Here is a 21,300-nt window from a genome sequence, read left to right as displayed (position 1 = left end):
TGTTTTTGTCATTCCACCATCGTATAATAAAAGGAAATGAGTAATTCTTATTTTACATTCATATTTTCATTCTCAGCCTTCTTAAAAATGTTAGTATTGTTAACCAGAAGTTGTTCTCAGTGCGTTACCTGTGTTAAATAGTGGGAATAATTGTTTAGTCAACTATTTAATATGAGTGTGAAGAATGAGAAGACTACACACAAAGAGAAAATGGATTGTCACACTCACGCCTGCATTTTTTATTTATTTAAATTGGAGCTTTTTGCAGCTGTATTATTGCATGAGGTGACACCGCTAATGTGATTATGGTAAGATTAATTGTGCAGCACTGGTCACAGTTGCATTGAACCGCATTGCATAATTTGGCTTTGAAAAATGGGGGTTAGTATAAAACGAGTGGAGGCCTTCAATGAATGTAAAGTTGGCCTTAATTGCCTTTGATAAAAAATGGGGAAGCTTTTGATGAAAAAAATGGGCTATTATAGCATAACTGACCACACTGTGGTGGGAGGTTGTGCATATAATGGGCAGGAGCTCAAATGAAAAGCATTTGAGGTGACTGTGAAAAAAAATGGAGAGCTATTAGAATAAGCATCTGAAGACCGTAGTTCTGCATGATACGTGTTCTGCATGTTTTGAGAATCTGTGAGACTTTTCTTTTCTTTTTTAAAGTAGCACAAATGGCTAATTCAGTGTTATTTCAGCTAGGTCACAATGAATAACAATGATTACTATGAATGATGCAGTAATGCATCACTTCTTGCTGCAGGCTTCTCTACTTTATCCCAATAACAATAAGGCAGAGTGAGGTGTCTGACAGGTCATTCTGTTACCTCTCCACTGTTATCCGAACACAGCAGCATACATCACACTCTCGAAATCTTAACACCTTTATCAGCTCTTTTTCTTGGTCAAGGTATCCCACCCTCAACCTCTCTCCAAAAACAGCCCCCCTGGTGTTAATTAGACTTTCCCCCTGGAGTCTGGGTGGGATGTGGAAGTGCATTAATCTTGATTCTTCACCTCAGTCTAAAGGATCGTTTGAAGAGACTCCTGTAGTAAACTCCAAAGGCGAGGTGAGTCAGTACCAGGAGGAAGGTGTAAAGTGAGGGAAAAGAGACTCACAGTGTATCCTATGTTCACACTGGGGCGCCCACCTCAACAGGCGAGTAAATCATTTACCCTATAGTCCTTATACTCAGAGTATGTTAATCTGACTTAATATTCTGTGTCACACGGGATGACATGCCAATGACTATCTCCCACCTGTGTGTGATTTATTTGTTTCCTGATGCAGCATGAAGGTGACTGTCACCTTATAAGCTGAGCAGCACAGAGCTGAAGGACTTTGGCAGGTTTACACAGACGAGTTTGCATTCAGCTCCATTTCATTGCACACATAAGTTACTGATATACACAGAGGTCGATGCTGCACTGCGCAATGACAGACCAGCTAACCGCACACCATGGTATATACACATTCACTACTTTAAGTGGCAACAATTACATCTGTTTTTTAATTCCAATAATTACTTTGGAATATGACCACGTTTCATGATGTGGAAAAATAACCTGGTAACCACTTTACAGCAATGAGCCAGTGCTGCTTGATGCATTACTAATACTTGATTGTGTCTCACCTAGCTGTTGCCAATGTCACAGACTGTGAAATGGAGGGATGGGAATGACACAGACTATCAGGTACTGTAATTGCTTAAAAAAATTACCACGGGCTGCAATGAAAACAGCAATAAACGATATACAGAGACCCACAAACACAGATTATAGAAATAGCAATCACTGCTACACAAAACTGTTATATAGTATTAGGCTGAATGCTTTTAGGGCTACATAGGTGTAAAAATTCCTGCTGCACAATCAAGTAGTGGTTTGACTTATCAAAAAATTGTAATAACCATGTTTCCAAGCACTTTATACTAATTATTTGCTCCAAATGTTTGATTATGTTCGTCTCATTATATAATCTACCTACATTCAATTGGTTAGCATGTAAACATGCATATTCAGATTCTCACTATATGATCACATGCATGTTTTCCTGCAGTTTTCTGATAATGATGCACATTTCGTAAAGTTCTACACAAAAGACATTCTGTTGTTCATTGACAGCATGTTTTGCATGTTCTCATCACAGTGGGTGATCTGCTTAGTTTTTAGATTTGTGCATCTGCAAATTCTTTTGTGCTGAACATATTTTGTTTGATAGCCATCCTTTGTACACAACAGGCCAATATTCAATTAGAAAAATGCCAGGCTGTAACTTGTGACAGCAATAAATTTTAGTTTAAAAAAAAAACACTAAAATAGCCATTAGTTTTGATCACAGTGAACAGTGTCTTTTGTAATGTGTTGAGCGCAGAGATCCTAAATAAATAAATAAATAAAATAGACAAATAAATACATAAAAATAAAAGACAAAAGGGAAAAGGGGAAGCAATGTCAGAAGTTCTCAAATTTCATTTTCTGATCCCCATTTGATGTTTCATACATGGTGGACAAGAAAGAAGCTGGCAGTGATCACACAGAGTGAAGGGTATTAAGTGATGCTAATGTGGAATGACAAAGGCAATGGCCTGGTGACCACACAAAAGAAACCAAGTTGTCACCATGGAGCTCTAAATTATACACAACTACAATGAAAGACATACATCGACTGCATTAACATCAGGGTCACAGGTGCCTTTGGTTGTGTTTGCATTGTGTATAGCGTATGAGTCATTTAACAATGTTGCAGGTGATTATGTGTAAAGACTGTATCCATGTATCCATTTACTTCATATTACGCTTTTAGAATAATAGTCATTCCCTTATATTGACACACACACACACACACACACACGCCATATACTATACTATATGTACCATATAATCTATATATTGACAGCACATGTGAGCATCACATTGTCCCAGGTGAATCTACTTCATGTTCATGCCTATTTTTTTCGACATCACCACACCAATGATCATATACACAGTCTCTCATCTGCATTATGAGTTATCTATTGTAGTTAATTGAGCCCACAGGCAGTTGGTTTCAATGAAGGCTCCTGTGCTTTTCAGGCAAAACACAGCAGAAAAAGGAGCTCTCTGGAGAAGGCAGCTCTCTGTTGAGAGGCAAACAGAGCAGAACTCCTGGCGTGTTCATTAGCTGTCATTGATCAGTGATTCAGTTGCTGTGCAACTCCTACCACAGCTCACATATTACCAGTTTCATGTTCTAGAAATTAATGTAAAGGTAAGAAAGTGAAGCAAGCATTGCATTGTGCCATTTATATTTTATTTTGCCTGTGGATGATTCTGATGTGTAAGGATGCCAAGGATTGCAGAGATTGCTGCACAGTACACTTGACCTTCCCAAGTTTTCTGATGTCACTATGAAACACTCTATTCAGTCATGGGCCTCTGTCTGTGGCTATCATCACTGCAGCCTATTCCATCACAGAGATGTACTGTTGAATGTGGCTGAAAGATATAAAAACGCTGATAAATGGCTGAGACAAAAGCATAAGTAATGCAGACATCAGAGATACTAGAATAGTAGGTCAAACTCCACTTCAAGACACCTCACAATTCCCTGGAGGGATCCAACCTAAGTGTCCTGTCTGAAATCATCAGTGTCTGCCGGGCCTCACCTGCCACATAAGGCAGCCTCCCTCTGCCTCTCTTGGTCCCTCACTCTTCTACCTATGAGCTGAAGGTTTAGATCATCAGAGAGTTCACACCACATGGCTGATGGCTGCTCATACCACCTCCTGCACCTGGTTGCAGCAGGCTTTCAAAACACATTTGGACTGGTTTTAAACCTCACATTTTCAGTCTATTTTGCCCCTTTTGATCTTTACTCCATCCTTTGAGGAAAGTCTCCCCATATACTGCCTGCACTCACAAAAAGATGACAGAATAAACCCTCATTTGGTACTGCAAAAAGTATAACGATGAAATATATTCTGTGCATGACAGTCCAGAGTTTAACTGAATATATAGGGGTGAATTAAATCAATATTTCACAACACTGCTGAAGGAGCAGAGAAAGGGCTATTTATGTAGCATTAATTGCACCTATAGGGCCTATCTAAAAATGTAATCTGCTCTCTCATTGGAATTCATCGAAAGTCCTGGGCTAGATGACCGGGACCATCCATGCTGCTCTTCATTTCACTACATTTTCTTTATTCCCTTCATGTCTACCTTTGAATATTTATTCTGTTCTCATTTGCAGCCATCTCACTCTAGGCCAAAGTACTGCACTATAGACTTCCTCTCAGTCCATTTACATAAAAAAATCAACAAAAAATATAATTGGAAATTGCCAATGCAGATATAGCAAATCAGAGCTCAATTTCATCCAAGAAATTTTACTTTTGATACATTTTCCAAAATATAATTTTTTCATTGTTGTGTGATGTGATGCATTTAACTGCATTATCCAAAGAACAAGAAAGCTAATATTCACCTCATTTATTAAAGTGCTGCGGGAACCACCTTTGTACTGACATTGTGGTTATGCAGCTATCAGTGAAAATTCTTCTACCATCAGCACTGAACAGAGTACTGGCAAAGACAAAGAGGGAATTAAAAACAGAAAGGCTAGATAACTTTGGAAAATACATACTGAGTAGCTGCACGCAGCCATTCACTATATTATTGCTTGGCTGCTAGTAATGAAACAATAAAACTTTGAGTGGATAAACATAAGTCACGAATGAACACATGTATCGATAAAGCAAAGGTTTATGAAAACAAAGTGCCCCCGACTCTAAAACAAGTTAATGAAATGCATAGCCTTGCTTTATTAAATAAGATATGCTGCACTCTGCATAAATGTATTAATCAATAGCAAAACTGCCACACAAATATTAGAATAATTGATCCAGGATGATTCAGCAGAGGAGAGGTCTAGCAGGATATTGCCTAGCAATAACAGTCTCATTGAAGGTCAGTGGATACTACAGTAATGACAAATGTCCTCTCTTTGACTCCCACTGGCCAGACTTTATTTTGGCTAGTTACAGGAAATTACTTTCTGCACCTTCCATCATCTCCTACTCACTCTGCATGCTGCGGCTTTACAGCAATGACCAATCAGGGCATAATAAAAACAAGCTGTAACTGTCCCACCTTGTAATAAAAAGTATTCACACAACTGACATCAAACTGCTGGTTGTTAAAGTAAGAGTTAGAGACATACCGTATGCTAATGTGAGATAGCAGTCAAGTAAATGTGACTCAGTGCACTATCCACTTTATTTTTCTTCATCTCTTCCACTAAAGATGTGTGTCCATACTGTACACTCACATGTGGAAGCATGGGCACAAAATAAAAATGTATAATGAATCTGTTCTGCTTCTGAGTTGCTGCAATCAAAATAGAGTCTTAAAAACCCATGGGATTCCCTTATTATCAAAATAAATGTTAATGGTCCTGAACAGTTGGAAATAGTCACCCAGCCTACGCTAAATTAATCAAATCGTGTCTCATTTTCTGACAAAAGACATGCCAGCTCTACTGAGCTGTTATCACTCTAGCACCATGGTGACAAAAGAATTTCAATATCTGTCAAATCAAAATTGATGGAGTGTCGCTAAATGTCAGCACTGCATGTGAAAACAAATACAAAAATATCTATGTTTGAGCAAAGACATACCCCCCCTCAAAAAAAAGGACGTTACAAGCATAAAAATGCTGTCTGCTCTCATATTGTCTTATCCTTACTGGCTATACATAAGTTTCCAAATATAACTCAGAGGGTCTGGGCTTTCCTGACCTACAGAGGTCCATGTGATTGCATCCAGGGAGGAACACTGGCTGGAAATGGTTGGTGAACATGGTGATGTTTCTGGGAGTGCCAAATTCCCTTCCCTGGGGTCCAACACTGCCACCCATACTGACTCCCATCACCAAAGAAGATGCCTACCAGCCACTACCGCAACTTTTAGTGCAGCTGTCTATGGCCCGGGTCACTCTGCCACTACACAAGGCCCTCAAAAATATAGTCACACCAGATGATACAGTAAGTGGGCTGGGCTGACAGGTTTTCTCAGTCTGCTCTTAGATTTTCATGTCTAGTTGGAAGAAACTTTCCTTCTGTCACTGGAGTCTTCAGACCACAGTTCATATCAAGCAGTCTGCATCCAGAAATCAATCCAACAGAGCATCATTTTACATTAACACCAGAGTGTTGCCTGTGGCCATTTTCTACTCCTCAGTTGGTGTAGAGAGTGTAACTGTCCATGGTGCTGAACCTCTGTTGACCACTGCTTCTTTCTACAAGCAGTAATGTGCTGTCCCAAAATACATCAGTTTCTGCCTTTCTTTTTAAATGTTTTTTTTTTCATCCTTAAAGAATTGAACAAAACTATTATTACAACTATTAAACTGGATAAATTATAAAAATAGAATTATATAAACTGTTGCCCATGAACTTGGAATAATTTTTTTTTTTTAACTTTTCACATGAAAATATTGTGACTGATTTATTCTTGATAAAGTGTATCTACATAGAAGGTTCTGGCACAACTTCAGTTATATCCAAGGTGCATGGAGAAGGAGAAAAAGTATCTGTAGGACAAGATGTCCATTAGGACTTGTCGTGTTGAAGAAATAGAACAACACGACCAGTGACCTTCATTGGGGTCATCACGAAATACAAAACTGGACAACTATAAATTTGTGGGATTGTGAGTTTTTTGTCCAATAATGAACTAGAAAAGCACTTGGAGAGTGCAGACCTCTGCCAAGGCAGATCAGTGCCCCCCCCGAACACCACCAAAATTTAATCATTTGTTCCTTGTGCCAGTATCAACATTTCCTGAAATTTTCATCCAAATCCATCAATAACTTTTTGAGTAGTCTTGCACACAGACAGACAGATAAACAGACAGACAAACCAACGCTGGCAAAAACATAACCTCCTCGGCGGAGGTAATAAGCCCTGTTTTTAATTGAACCCTCTCTTTGTCTTACTGCAATTATGGTACTTTGATTGGCCAGGACCCATCTATTCATATGCCCCACCCATCTTTGGAGTTACCCTATTGGTCAGTCAGTATGGATGTACAGGATTGGTTATTTCCTTGCATTTTTTCTTCATGTTCTATATTTTATTTAAGTACAGCTATTTATGTATTTGGGACGTAACCATAGTGCCTGGTCAAAGGTAATTACCAATGTGTATAAATAGGAATAAAAAGAGGAATGTGTCTGGAAATTATTCCAACATTATGTGTGTACACACTGTGCTCAGCTATAATTTATTGCTGGCATAATTACTTTAAAACAGATTACCATGCTTTGTGAATATGATTTTACCTTTACATACCTCCTCCACCTTCGACCTGATTTCTATACTGCATGGCTGACACAGTCATGTAAACCTGGGCAACTACAGCAATTTACCTCCTCCACCATTAAAACTGCCAGCCGAACCATGCGGTGGGGGATGAGATACTTACTGCAAGTCTCCCTGTCAGCAAGAAATAAAACTACCTCTGGGACCAACATTTTAGCATGAAACTGTTAGTGTCAGTGTAAGTTCACTCAACATTGCACACTGACTACCGTGCAGTGTGGGAGGGGGATGTAGCGTGGTACATTATAATGATCATGTTTGATATATGATGTGGGTTATTTGAACATCACTATAAGCAGGAATACATCCTTCTCATCTAATCTGGAAAATGATGTAATTGTAGTGAATTTTTTCCTCTTAATGTAAAAAGAACAAAATGGTCTGCTGCAGCAAAGTGGAGCTTTAAAAACTTCATGCGGGTGACACTGAATACTGAAAGTTTTCAAAGAAAGAGTGAGAAGGAGATAAGCTGCAAACACACCCTAAATGTTTACCATGAATCAAAGTTTTACGGTGGCTCTGAGCATGCTAGGGAATTTATGTTTGCATGCAAGATAAAATGAAATAGATTTGCCATATCATCCAGTGACCCTGTGATTCCCGAAATCAAAATGTCAAGACTTCTCATTTTCCTCAGTGTCTCCTGAATTAATGCAGCCTAGCCTCATTACAGCAGCACTTACCCATAGCCTCCAGAGATAGTGTGTCCTCCAGAGCATTACTGCTGAGAACACCAGGCAATTGAAATAACAAGAAAATGTCTGACACCTGAGCTGCACATATACATAGACACAGGTATACTTAAAGACACAAACCGTACATATGTTTTTTAAATCATCCTCACCTTTATAGTGTTGGCCTTAGCTCTTCAGTGGTGTCATGGCTAAAGAATAAGAAAAAAGAGGAGAGAAACAACAATAAATACAGGCACATGATATCAAAATTCTGCACAAATGTTGTTGTGTTGAACTTTAGAGTCGTCACGTGAGCATCAAGGTAACTTTCATGTCTATTCTCTCATGGACCAAAGAATTAACACAGGCTTTATAGTTGCTATCTTGTCTCCTCCTCCTTCAGCCTCCTCCCCTCCTCCTCTGCTTCATCTCTGTGCCAGAACCTTGCCATGGCTAACAGGAAGCAGAGGGCACAGCGCTTTATTTAATTAGTCACAGCAGCTGAGTGCTCATGTGGAACCAAACAGGGGAGGCAGATTGGGGGTAGTGAGATGGATAGGCACTCTCCCACCGGGTCTTGGCTATGCTGTCAGAGGAGCGTAGATTACATGACAGAAGGGGGATTGGGGGGGGTGGATGGCAGGAGGATGTAAATGGCATCTGTACAGGAGGACTCATCCCAGGAAAAGATTGCCTTTACTCCCAAAGTAGCCCTGTCCTCTCACAAAAGCACTCTTGACACTGTTACTTTTGTGTGAAATGCAAACCTGCCAGTAGTGAAACCAGTCTGTTGTTGTGATGCAAAGCGCTGCATGGTTCGACTGCTTTTATTAGCTCTGACAGCACTCATTATTCCAAATGATTTAGGAGCTGCTATTTTTTCTTCTATCTCTTCTGACAATGATCAGGTGGCCTTTTCTTCATGGGCCAGTAGATAACCTCAAAGGAAGTAGCAGATGCAGCTCTGTGTGCAACACATCCCTAAAGAAGTACTGTAATAAGAAAGAAAGGGCCAGAAAATATTTAATTGTTTATAATTATTACATTTGGTCAAACATGTAACCGATATGATGCATGCAATGAGTGTTTCTAATTCTAATTATTAGCCATGCTGCATAATATGCCCTCCAAAACAACATCTTCCAGGGTTCACCCTTTTGAGAAAACAATAGCAAACATGTAGCTTACAGTATAGTGCTGAACCAGCAAGGAATATGAGTGCCGGTACTTTGAGTAATGTGTGCGCAACTACTAAGTAATGGTGCACAGGGAGCTCTTTTAATTAGCGCTCTTGAAGTTATCCAGTGACCCACATCTAAAAACGAAGCCAACATGAATGTTCTATTTACATATCTTTAGTCAGTAATGTGTGACCACTGGGAGAGCCCAGTGGTTGAGTATGTGGCGCCAGTAAAAACAGAAGAGTCTGGACTGCTTTCTAGTGACCTCTCAGTTGAGACTGAAGCAATGTGGAATTACATCTTAGTGATGTATATCTTATCGCAAATATAAGATACATTATAAGAATATTGTATGCAAGTGTTGTACATTCTAAGAACCCAATCTCAGTGGGTCAATACAACCTCTGCAGATGATTTCAGCCTCTACTGTCGTCTTCTCGAAGGCTTGGAATGGAATTGTAAACGCACGCCAGAGAAGATATGCAACTTAACAGGTTATACATAAAGAAATTGATATTCATTTGTTGAGTCGTTTTTGTTGCCTCTGGTTATCCAATTTCTTATAATAACGTCAGGATTAGGAAAATATGTAAAAACATAGTCATATCTAATGTAGTGCATGCATAATGAATTTCTGGAGGCAATGCATCTAATTATGGGGAATGTTCAGCTAAACTCACCATAGAAATCTTCGAACACCTTCATTTATTCATATAACTTTATTCATTTAGGTTTGATGCCTATGAAAAAAATATCATGGCTCCTCAGGAATTAAGATGCATTTTCCCCACTATGTGAATGACTGAAATTGACAAAGCAGATATGGGATAAAATGTTATAGAGGTCACTTTAACTCTGATACTGCATATTTATTTTTCTGTCTGCTGATACAAAGCTTTAGTTAGCCAGTCCATGAAAATCTACACTTGATGCTGAGGTACTACGTTGAAGCTTTAAAGAGCAGCTTGAAGGTCATGCTTTTTCTTTAGGATTTATGCATGTTAAAGGGAAACCTGTAATATACATAAATATCTGTAGTATAATACCAAAATTCTGAGGAAAAAGTTGATGCTTTTAGAAGTCTTTGTAAAAGCTGTTTTTTTTTAAAAATTGCGTCAAATTATGTCACATAAGGGAGTCGTGTCTCTGACCTGCATACAGAGCGCGCTGTTTGAAGCACTTAACAAACAAAAAGGTTTGTAAACCACTTTCAGGTACAATTTTTTACTACATATTGCAGCTTATAATATTTTCTCTTCATCACAACTCAGTATTTCACTTAAAGCTATAGAAAAAAAAATCCTCTTCCTCTTCTGGTACAATCTACTACAGCCGCCCCATACTAAACATACTTTATATCCAATATAATGCCGTAACTTAACACCAAATTTCTACAAAGAAAAAACACTTTTTACCCACTGCACTGCCATTATAAAATCAGAGTGTTTGTTTTAGAGGCTGCTGTCTACTAAGGAGGTTGTCAGCGGATTAAGTTGTTTTCATGCGTTTTCATCGTAGTTCAGGGGACGTCCACTTCAGACATTCTCAGATTAGTAGTGGATCTCCCCTCCCCCCTCTCTCACTGTCTGTCCACAGTGTAGAGTTACATATTACTTTCTGTTGAAGTAAGTATTGTTTTGCTGCTGTGTCAAATATGATAGGAACGAAACAACTCTCTGTAAATACAGTTCTGTTCCTACTGGGTTCCTTTGTTGGCTCAAAATTTAGCTTTACTGTTGTCAAAAGTAGAATTGCTATCCATATTGTCAAACATGTACTAGTTTGATCCTTAAGCAGTTCTCCATTTCTGATGCAAACTGAAAACTTTGACTAGACCGTTGTCCTACACATTAAAATATGTGGTTTTTAAGCTGAAGGTTGCACCTAAATATAATTTCACCCACATTTCAGGCCTTGGCTTGGAGAATTTGGAAGACAGTAGTGAGCTGGATTTGTCTGTGCTTCCAGCTTTGGAAAGTGTGATCTCCCCTAAACCGTTCCCCTCTGTAGGACCATGCTTCAGTTAATGCATACTCACTCGAAGCTCCTGTTTTAAAAGGGCATTCCAAATTGTTCTTTCCAAAGAATTCCACAATGATAGAACTGGGTCACTAACCCAGCTCTTCCAGGGCCTTGTTGTTAGGGTCTGAGTCCTTGGAGTGCAGGTTTTATGGACACGGGGGCTTCTACACACAAGACGGAAGAAGTTAATAACAGGAGAAGAAGCACTGGTGTAACTGCAGCCCCGTCTAAAGCAGTGCGATTTTGGACTTTCCTCAAAGATGGAGTGTCTCGGGTTGTGGCTCGTTGGGTAATATACATCTCACAGTAAAAGGGTTCAGAGACAGTAGTTGTCACAGTCCTGCAACCAAATACAAATGTACAATGACCATCTCACAGTGTTCTAAATCACAAAATTGAGATTATTCCTCAGGAGAACTTTCTTTCTCAAAAATTCAAAATGCACCAAATGCAGAGTTTCCGCCCTGGAAGTGCTTCCCCAGGCCTTTACTACAGCCAAAATAATGACATTTCTGCCACTGTTCAAATACTTATGGATCTGACTATACATAGAATTCTTGTAAAGATGGCAAAAGAAAGAGTATTTTTGATTCATGTTTTGTCCTCAGTTTATGTACTCAGAAAATAATTTATTAAAATCATAAATCATTCATAACAGGAATAAAAACTGAGATTTAATTTTTTGGCCAAATCACCCAGCTCTACTATGACCTACATCGACTAACTGGAGCACAACAATGAAGCACTAATGAAAACAACTCCAGCACTTTAAGTAGCTCAACCTCTCTTTGCAAAAACTGGCTTCTTTATTTGCCACTAAGGCAGAGCAGTCGAAAAACGATGTCACATGCCAATAACGTCTTCTCATTTTATATAAATGTATCATAGCTTACATTTCATATGTGTAATTATTATTCAGTCTGCATCACATTTGATGTTATATCCCAGTTTATTACATCCACGCCACACAGTGTGACTTGAAATAAACTTATAAGACTGATGGAATCGTACTTGTACATGCTGCATGACTCTGAATGTACATAATAGAATAAGAGTGGTCTTATTTGTTTATGTCATATTCCTGTCAAACCCTGTGCATGTGTACATAGCCACCCTGTTATATGTGCAGACCTGGGTGTACTGTGTAAGCTTGTGTGTGTATGAAGGGGTTGCTGTTGGCTCTGCCACCTACAAATAAATCCAGAATTTGAGCTCCACTGTTTGTTAAACATTATTTGCCGCTGCTGTAAAGGCAACAAAGGGATCCTACCCCTCTGGAAATGAATGAGTCCGGGTCCCTAGTTATCACTGGTTATTGTTCCAATCAGGCTCGCTTTGAAAGGGGAGGCGCACTCTCCTTTGGACAGCTCATTAAGATAACACACAAACGTGGCTTCCCATCATCCTGGGTTTATTAAAGTGGGGCTCATTTCAGCTCCTTTGTCTCATGCAGGAACCTCTGCCTTTGTCAGCGCAATTGGAGCCAGATGGCAAAACAAAGCTGCCTGTCTGGAGTGCTTACAGAGTGATCCTGGAAGCCAGAGCCATTAGCTTGACTTCACCAGCTCACCGCCCACAACGTCCACCTGGATCAACCAGGTGCACCGACGATGACGAGAGAGAGGGCGAGAGCAAGAGTAGCTGCAAGTTGTTGTCTTGTCAACGACGTGCAGGCAAACTGGAATCTCTCAGCTCTGCTCTCCTTTACCCAGCCCCTTTAGCTAAAGCTGAACTGTTAAGCCCAGTGAGGTGCAGGCTGGCTGACCCCTCTCCTGGCTGCACCGATCTTTCTGAAACATTCATGAGAGAGGTATAAGAAAAAAAAAAAAGTCATTGTCCGACTTCACTCAGAGACTCTCCTTCACCTCTCAGCTTATTAAAATCACATGCTATTAACTTTGCCGTTCACAGAAAGGCTAAATAATTCAATCAGACTAAAGAAGTAGTCAAATGAATAACTCTAATGACATTAACGCTTAAAGGAGAACTGCCTGAGACTAGTCTAAGGCTTGGCCGGCAGGAGGAGGCTTGCTCTGCTTTCTAATAAAGAAATTAATTCTAGACTCATAAGGTCACGGTCATTTTAAGGAAAATATCACGTCACCATCATGACAGAAAAACAGCACACACAAATATTTTGTCCAGAGTCAGTGGACCATGTGAAAAGCCAGAGATGAGGACTGAGAAAAACCTATTACCTCTTAACAATGAGACACTTATGAAAACTCTAAATACTTAATGCAATCGCCTTTTTAATAGTTGATTATATAGTCTGTTATCTTATTTCCTCATATTTATGCTTAATATTGAGCAGCTGTGAAACTGGAATTGAGGGTCGAGTTTCTAGGGTCAGGTTTTCAATGCCATCGATTAAAGGTTCAATATGTAATACTTAGTGACATCTAGGGGTGAAGCTGCAGATTGCAACCAACTGAATCACCTCATCTTCATATACAGTGTCCACAAAAAGTAAATAAACCTTGTTTGAGGCAGTGTTTGTTTCATTCGTTCTGGGGTTTTTAGCTAAAGATATTAATTCTGGTCCAAACTCTAAGTAATAATATGCCTTAATTCCAGATGCCACCTGTTATTAACCCATAAAGACCAAAACAACCGCTAGACACCAAAGTCATCTACCAATATAAAAGGTTTAATGACTTCTGAGCCGTTTATCTTACCAATACATGTAAATAATTGGTGTAAAATGCAGTTTGTCATTTTTTCACGGTCATCAAATATGACCCATTTGGACGTTCAGAGGCTTCGTAGTTACTGTGGATACGTCATCTTCTACAACATCGATTCACCAGTAAAACCCATGGAGTTGGATCAATGACAGTGGATGGACACACTTGGTTTATGTTCAGTTAATGATAAATTTTGTTGAAAAAAAAAATCACATTTTCTTCATTTTTCTCTGTTTTTAATAGTATGACAATTAACTTAATTTGAGCTTTTATGAACATCTACATGATCAGTAAATTAACCATGGGAAAATACCTGATCTTTATTGTCGAAACACAAAGTATTGCGGATAATATTATAATAAATGGTGATAAATCACTTAAGAAATGTTAAATAGAGAAAAAAAAAATCATTTTGGAACTGCTGCAAAAGTCACACTGCATCTTTATGGGTTAAAAAAAAAAAAAAAAAAAAAAAGCAAAGAGGGAATCTATCCTGACCCACTATAAAAATATGGAGCAGCACAGCATGAAAAGACACAAAAGAAGGAGTGGGTTGGTGTGAAAGGTCACTTGCTCCCATTGTAGATATACACAAATGGCTAATAACAAACAAAAACACAATTCTTATTTTAATATAATTGCACAGTAGTGAAAACATAATTAGAAGTATTATACTCTGTACCACTTACATGCTGGAGCTTTAAACCTCTGACTTGTGCAAGCTTGGTAAGCACAAAGTTGAGCAAGGCACATTATAGAACATGTCTATTTTGATGTTGTTTCCATCATAAAAAAATTATCTCAACTTCCACATGACAGTTTGGTATCCACAGAGCTTGATCAACAGCACAGGACAGAGCGGCACTGATGTCGGTATACTGCGAAACTTGGAACTTGTGAAATTTGTTACAGTTAAATTTATAGACAAGATAGATTTTACTGTTATAGCCGTAGCTTTGGGGTAACGTATAATGTAAAACAGCTTGTTGGCATCACTAAATTAGTGTCTGTCTCCTTCTCGCTGCCTCAAACGCTCACACAAATACACACTACAAGAGTTATGCCACTCTGTTGTGTTGAATAGATTTGGAGCCTGAAGCTGGTTTCATTTCTCACACGCTCTCATGCTTCATCAGTGTTCACTCACCAAATTTTAACATTCAGTGACTGGCTCTTTTGGGCCCCTACCATCCTGCCACCTGGAATTGTTTATAATAAACTATGGGGCATTTTGGGGTTGTTTGATATTATAATTTGTGTTGTGTAAAGATGGGAGCTCTGAGATTACTTACCTCCACTAAGGCCTCGCAGACCTGCACAGTAAGGAATTTTGGGTTGTTTTAATAAACCACCTGCTGTATTATAACACAGGTTGGGTCATTTTGTCTAACAATGGGTTGCAATTACTAATATACTGCATTAGGTTAGAGATGTAAACTGAAGTTAAGGCTCATCATTCCTTGCAACCATTTTTAAACAGATTAAAGCTCAGGAAAACTTAATGGTTAATACTTTTGCCTCACAGCAAAAAAAAAAAAAAAAAAAAAAAAGCAAGGTTGATTAGGTAATTTTATGTAAATTTTTACCCATTTTTGGAGCTGAAACCCAACATGCTGGTTTATTGAACTTATTTGTACTCCCCATGTGGTTATAGGTGAATTAAAGGTGCAACTTCCATCACCCAACAAGAACAGGCATATTCCGTGGTAGTGCTACTCTAATCATACACTTTCTAAGAGTGAGTTGGAAATAAAGCATATGGGAACAACATAGGGTGCCACGGTGGTGCAGTTGAACAACATCTCCTACACCTTAAATGTAATAATGTGATCATAACTCTGCCTTCCACCGTCAAATCAGAGGCATACATGCAGGTATTCCCTGTGTTGTAGGCTGTTGCTGTGGTTAGAAATGGTTTTCCTGCACAGGGTTCCCACTCTTTTCCTTAAATTACACTGGTCAACAACAAATTTATTGTTTAAGTTTTTTGAGTTGATTTAGGATCATTTTGGTGTGCTGAATCCAAAAATCACATTAATTTTGCTCAATCAGGTCAACTTTCTGAACTACGCTACATATTGGCTTTTTAACATTTTTGCTTACATTTATGGGCATTTTCACGTCATATGATACAAAATTCTTTCATATTTCTTGCAATAAACGAGTTCTGAAGATTTTACTTTTGCCAATTTATGATTAATGTTTTTTTTTAATATTACAGGTGAATGAAATGGCTTCGACTAGAAGATCTTGCAAAATAAGCCTGACGTATTCTGCTACATCTGCGGTGAATACACCATTGTACCTAACGGGAATCCTGTTAGAAAATGATTTTTTTTCTCTTAAAACCTATTTTGGGTGAGAACTATATAAAAAATCAACTGATAAAGTCACAAAAATTTAATCAATTTTGTGAGAAGATCACATTTTTCAAAATCAAATTAGCAAAAAAAAACAGACCTGATTGAGAAAAACAGATGTCATTTTTGGATTTAGCGGTGCAAAATGGTCCTAATTCAGTTGAAAAAACCTAGACAACTTGCAAAAAACATTGTTTTGTAACAGTGTTATTTTCCAGGACTTTTCAAGCTGCTACAGAGACAAGTTATCACGCCATACATTAATCCATTCTCCTGTCCCCCTCATTCTTTGGAAGTGTTCTTTTCTTCAGTTGTAACTTGAATTTACCCAGATTGTTTCTATATTTATTACTCAGACATTTGATGTGCAGTCTATGGCTATAATTTATCTATGAAAAATAATTATCTCTTACTCTTGTGCTTACTTTCTCTCCTGCACTTCCAAAAAAAATATTTGTAGATTTTCAATAAATCACTGAAAAACAATTTCCTTTGTTTCATCTCAGTTTAGGCACACTAGGTCACAAGGCAGGGGGAGGATAAATCATTTTCCAGGATAACTTAACCATTTCCAGGACATTTGACCTTTTTTCTCATTTTCCATATGTTTTCCATGACTGGAAAATTGGTTAATCATTTTCCACGTTTTCCAGGACACGTAGGAACCCTGCTATTGTGGCCCGGGAAGTTCGGAGGCAGCTATTGACCTGGTCTTATTTTACGATCAAACACCTAAGCTGTCTTAGATATTGTGATGATGAAACAGCTTTTGGGATTGATCACCTAACTAATGATCAGCAATAGCAAAAGTCAATGACAATACAGTTACTGATGATCACTGAAGTGTGCAGAAGCAGGGTTAAGTAAAAGATAAAAACATATGATGATGAAGATAGTCTATGAATAAAAAGGACAATATGCCTAGATGGTAAAACAGACTGAGCTGTGTTTACCAGGGCTGTGTCACTCAGAGTGAGGCTGAAGACAGTGAAGACAGACAGGAGAGGCTGTTTCTGTGTAAGGAGGTTAGAGGAGATACACTGAGCTCTGCCGATGCTTTTGGTCTGTGTTTGTGCTTATTTTGCTGTTGCTTATCACTCCATACTGTCACATGGTCAGAGGTAATTGACACTGCTACCGCCAGTTGTTGCAGCCTTGTCATAGTCCTGTTCAAAAGCCAGTGTGTTCAGGTTCACTGTGTATTCATGGATTGAGCCAATGTGGTTATTAAGTTAATAAAGTATTAAATGCTGTCTACTGTAACTTCTTCCTCTGGTCTGTATTTTCTGGTCTTTGAACACCGGACCAGACCTGTTACCAAAGGTGGAGACATCATTAGAATACTACATGAACACTAAGAATACTAATGAGCTTGTTACAGTGGCCTTAATCTGGTTATTAATAGTCTTACATAGTCACAGCTGGATATTTTAATGCAGTGCCAGGACAAGAGAAGTTTTTATTAAAGCTGCAAACAGTGAAACAGGTAGCCTACTAGAAATCTACACAGATAATTAAATATCTGTTAAAACAATGTCTTACAGCGTTTTTTTTTTTTTTTTTTTTTAACTAAAATTAAATAAAAATTACTTTAGGGCAGAGTTGACATTAGCTGTGCTTTTACTGCGACTCCACCAAGTTAGATCTTATTCATTTTCATAGCAGCACCTCTGAGAATACAGTGAATAATGACCAATCCATATTTGACCTGGCAAAGGATTGGAAAAATAACCCAAATTGGGTTAACTACAGTTTTAGAGTGTGTAATTTAATCAATGTTAGAAAAAGTGTTAAATAAAAATCCTATGCTCTGCTCCTTTTTATGGACCTGCTTTAAAATGTAAGGAGTTTGTCTTTGAGTAATGCCCTACTCTTGCATGTTTCGTGAACAAATGAGTATTTTTTCCCCCTGATCCCAATAATAGACTGATCCAAGTGATCACATAACCACCTAGACAGACAGAATGACCCTATTTACAGGCTAAGTCTAGTCTGGCGGTACACTCAAGAGCTAATTGCACTTTCCGTTGTCTCCAGTGGATAAGATGCACAGTTGCATGTCCTTAAAGCCTAGCTGATTACACCGCCCAGAGTGCTGAATGCAATAAAATTAAAGTATTTCAATAATTGAGCATATGCGTGCTAAACAAAAAGATGTGAGCGGCATATACCGTTAGGATTGTACTGCTATTTCCTGCCTTGCATTTTGCCCCAAGCACCTGCACAGCGGTGCTAGCTAAATGATGCACACAGAGACTAAGGCTTTAAACAGGTGCGGATTGGCTGACCTGTCTTTGACTCCTCTTCTTCCAGCTCCTTGGCCTCTTCAGCTGCGGGAAGACAGGGGAGCCATTATCAGTGGGAACCACAGTACAAAAGCAGACACACAATGTAGTCACTTCATCACAAGCCTATGGTGAGCTGATCCTTCACAGCTCAAAGGACAAGCTGTGATGAGTGAGCCTATATGACGATGAAACCCCACACAATGGTACCCTTGCCACATCACACACACACACACACACACACGCACACACACACACACACACACACACTGTTATACCCACCCCTTAACCTCAGATCCAGCCCTCTCACAAAGACAGTAATCACATTAGGCTTGAGCTGCTGGCTCTCTGAAAACCCACTGTAACAGAAGTAGTGATGGCTGTCAGGCACACATGACATGTGCATGTGTGCACACATGCAGGCTAAAAATAGACCAGGGAGTGACTATTTGATATTATTTCTTTACTTTTTGTCTATTTTCAGAGTAGCAGGGCTTGATATTGTCTATTTAGCATCTGCTATAAAAGACTAACTTAGATTAAACAGATAACTGCACAAATCTAATGTCAAAGCAAAACAATCCATTTGTGTACGTTCTTGTGCAATTGCTAGTTCTTTCTTGATGTTGACAGAAAGAAAATGATCCTCTGGGGAAATTAAGCAGAAATCCTTACTATTACAGCAGCAGAACGTGCTGAGTTTCCAGATTCAAACAGCCTGCATATGCAAAGACGTCTACCCTACTGTTTCTCTGTGTTATGTTACTGTATTATGTGCTGTGTGTGCCCACATACTGTTACAACACATTAATTAACTTTAGGTAGAGTGTTAGTTATTTAGCTGCACATGAAGATGTTTACCATTTGCAGAAGACATTTTGGAAGCTGAATCTTTTGAGTTAACCTACCAACATATTTAACATACAAGGACTGGGGTCTATGGGGACCCCAAGAATAAATAACTGTAAGAAACACCTATTTTAGCAAAATGTAAGTCAAATCTTATTTCCTCTCAAAGCATGATTGATTATTTAATAAATGCCATGCAGTCAAGAACAAAATTTGTATCTGCATCTTGTTTTATTATTATTATTTTAAAAAAGAACAAATTAAAACAGAAACAGAAAACCATTGCGTGTAGCCATTAGGAACATATTGACTGACCAAGCATGAAAAACTGGAATGACAGAATAAAGCACCAGTCAGTATGATTAAGGTTAATGGTCACCACTTTTATAACTATAATCCACAAAAACAACCTTTACTGTTACTTCATCTCTGTATTATTGTGACTGGGGATAGTGTGTCTGTTTACCTTCATTCAACACCACCAAAGGTGACCACAGGCCTCATCACTGTGGCTCCAATAGAAATACCTCGGGGGACAAGGCTTTGGTTGGAGAGTGAAGCCCATTTAAAAGCACCTTTAAGACAGGGTGAAGACGAGGGCATCCACAATACAGCAACCCAGAACTGCTTGCCTTGTACACTGAGAGTGCTCCAATTTTATACCCCTACTGGCTGCATCCCAAATGTGTGGGGGTAAGAAGAGCGGCGGTTTTGGGTTAAGGGTGAGCTGGAACAACCACATAATAGACAGAAGAGTCAGGGGATAACGGCAACTGTTCACTGATGCTGGGGGAGTGTTAATGTGTACCTCAACATCCTTTCCTCCAGACTGGGGCAGAAGTGGTGCAGCACTGCACTGCTGCACAACCTGTCCATAGAGCAGGATGGTATCAGGATTGCTTCATTGTATGCTGCCCAAATATCTCTGCGTAGTAACCTATTTTACTATAAATACACCAACAAGAGGGACTAATTAATTTTCTTTCACTCTTTCACCCTAGAAACAAGAGAACATTGTCTGTTGTCCATAAAACCATATAATGCGTAATGACAAAAGGGAATGCGTTGTGGTTGTTTTCATTTATTTTCTTTCCCTTTGAATGCCAACTCTTGATAACAAAAAATGATCCAATTTTGGTCATTTAAAAATCAAAACAAACAGATTTCTTCTGCCAGGATTTTGATCAAATAATTAACATTTATTCTCTCTTCCCAAGAGTGTTCTACATGAACGTAAGGGAGAATAAAATAAGCCAGTTATTTCATGTGAGTCACATACACACAGTTGATCTGTCATAACATTTAATCAGGGGTAACCCTGTGGGTTAAATACGCAGAGACATGTGCACAACAGCTGTAAAAGTCCTTTGGGGAAACACTGCTCTCCCTTGTGATTTTTCATCTGTCACACAAGGGAGATGTGTCCTGTGTCACCTACACATGATCTCTAAGAGAAAGAGAGAAGGGCTGATTCAATTAGGAGATTATCTAAAAGTAAAATGCAGAAATATATATATATATATATATATATATATATATATATATATATATATATATATATATATGTGTGTGTGTGTGTGTGTGTGTGTGTGTGCATATATCTGAAAGGACAAAGCTGTGCTGGGTGTTAAGATACATAAGATACAACAGCGCTTCTGGAACTGAGCTTTCACTTCCAACTGCAATACCACAAGCTGCTCTGCTCTGCTCTGTTACGATACACATTCTGCTGCTCCACATACATTATGACAGGGAAGAAAAATGACTCACTTCTCCAGCTTTACTGACCCTTCCACCCTCACTACCCAGACATGGTGAAGAGAGAGTCAACTTCAATCTGGCCATACCCAGAAACACCATTAAAAGATAAGA

At 38.8% G+C, this 21,300-nt stretch overlaps 1 protein-coding gene across 1 annotated transcript in view; it reads right to left on the bottom strand.

Moving 5' to 3' along the window:
* Window positions 1-21,300, bottom strand: part of cd276 (CD276 molecule) — a 74,945-nt gene that overhangs the window by 3,358 nt on the left and 50,287 nt on the right. The window contains exons 6-7 of the mRNA XM_030131100.1: window positions 18,583-18,624; window positions 8,215-8,253 (exon numbers count right to left, since the gene is read on the bottom strand). Of these exons, the coding sequence (XP_029986960.1) occupies window positions 8,231-8,253; window positions 18,583-18,624 (65 nt within the window). The 3' untranslated portion in view covers window positions 8,215-8,230. The remainder of the gene's footprint in view (window positions 1-8,214; window positions 8,254-18,582; window positions 18,625-21,300) is intronic.

Source organism: Sphaeramia orbicularis, chromosome 3 (genome assembly GCF_902148855.1).
Source record: "Sphaeramia orbicularis chromosome 3, fSphaOr1.1, whole genome shotgun sequence".
Classification (NCBI taxonomy): Eukaryota; Metazoa; Chordata; class Actinopteri; order Kurtiformes; family Apogonidae; genus Sphaeramia; species Sphaeramia orbicularis.
The sequence above is the reverse complement of the archived record's forward strand: the minus strand, read 5'-3'. Positions and strand labels throughout refer to the sequence as shown.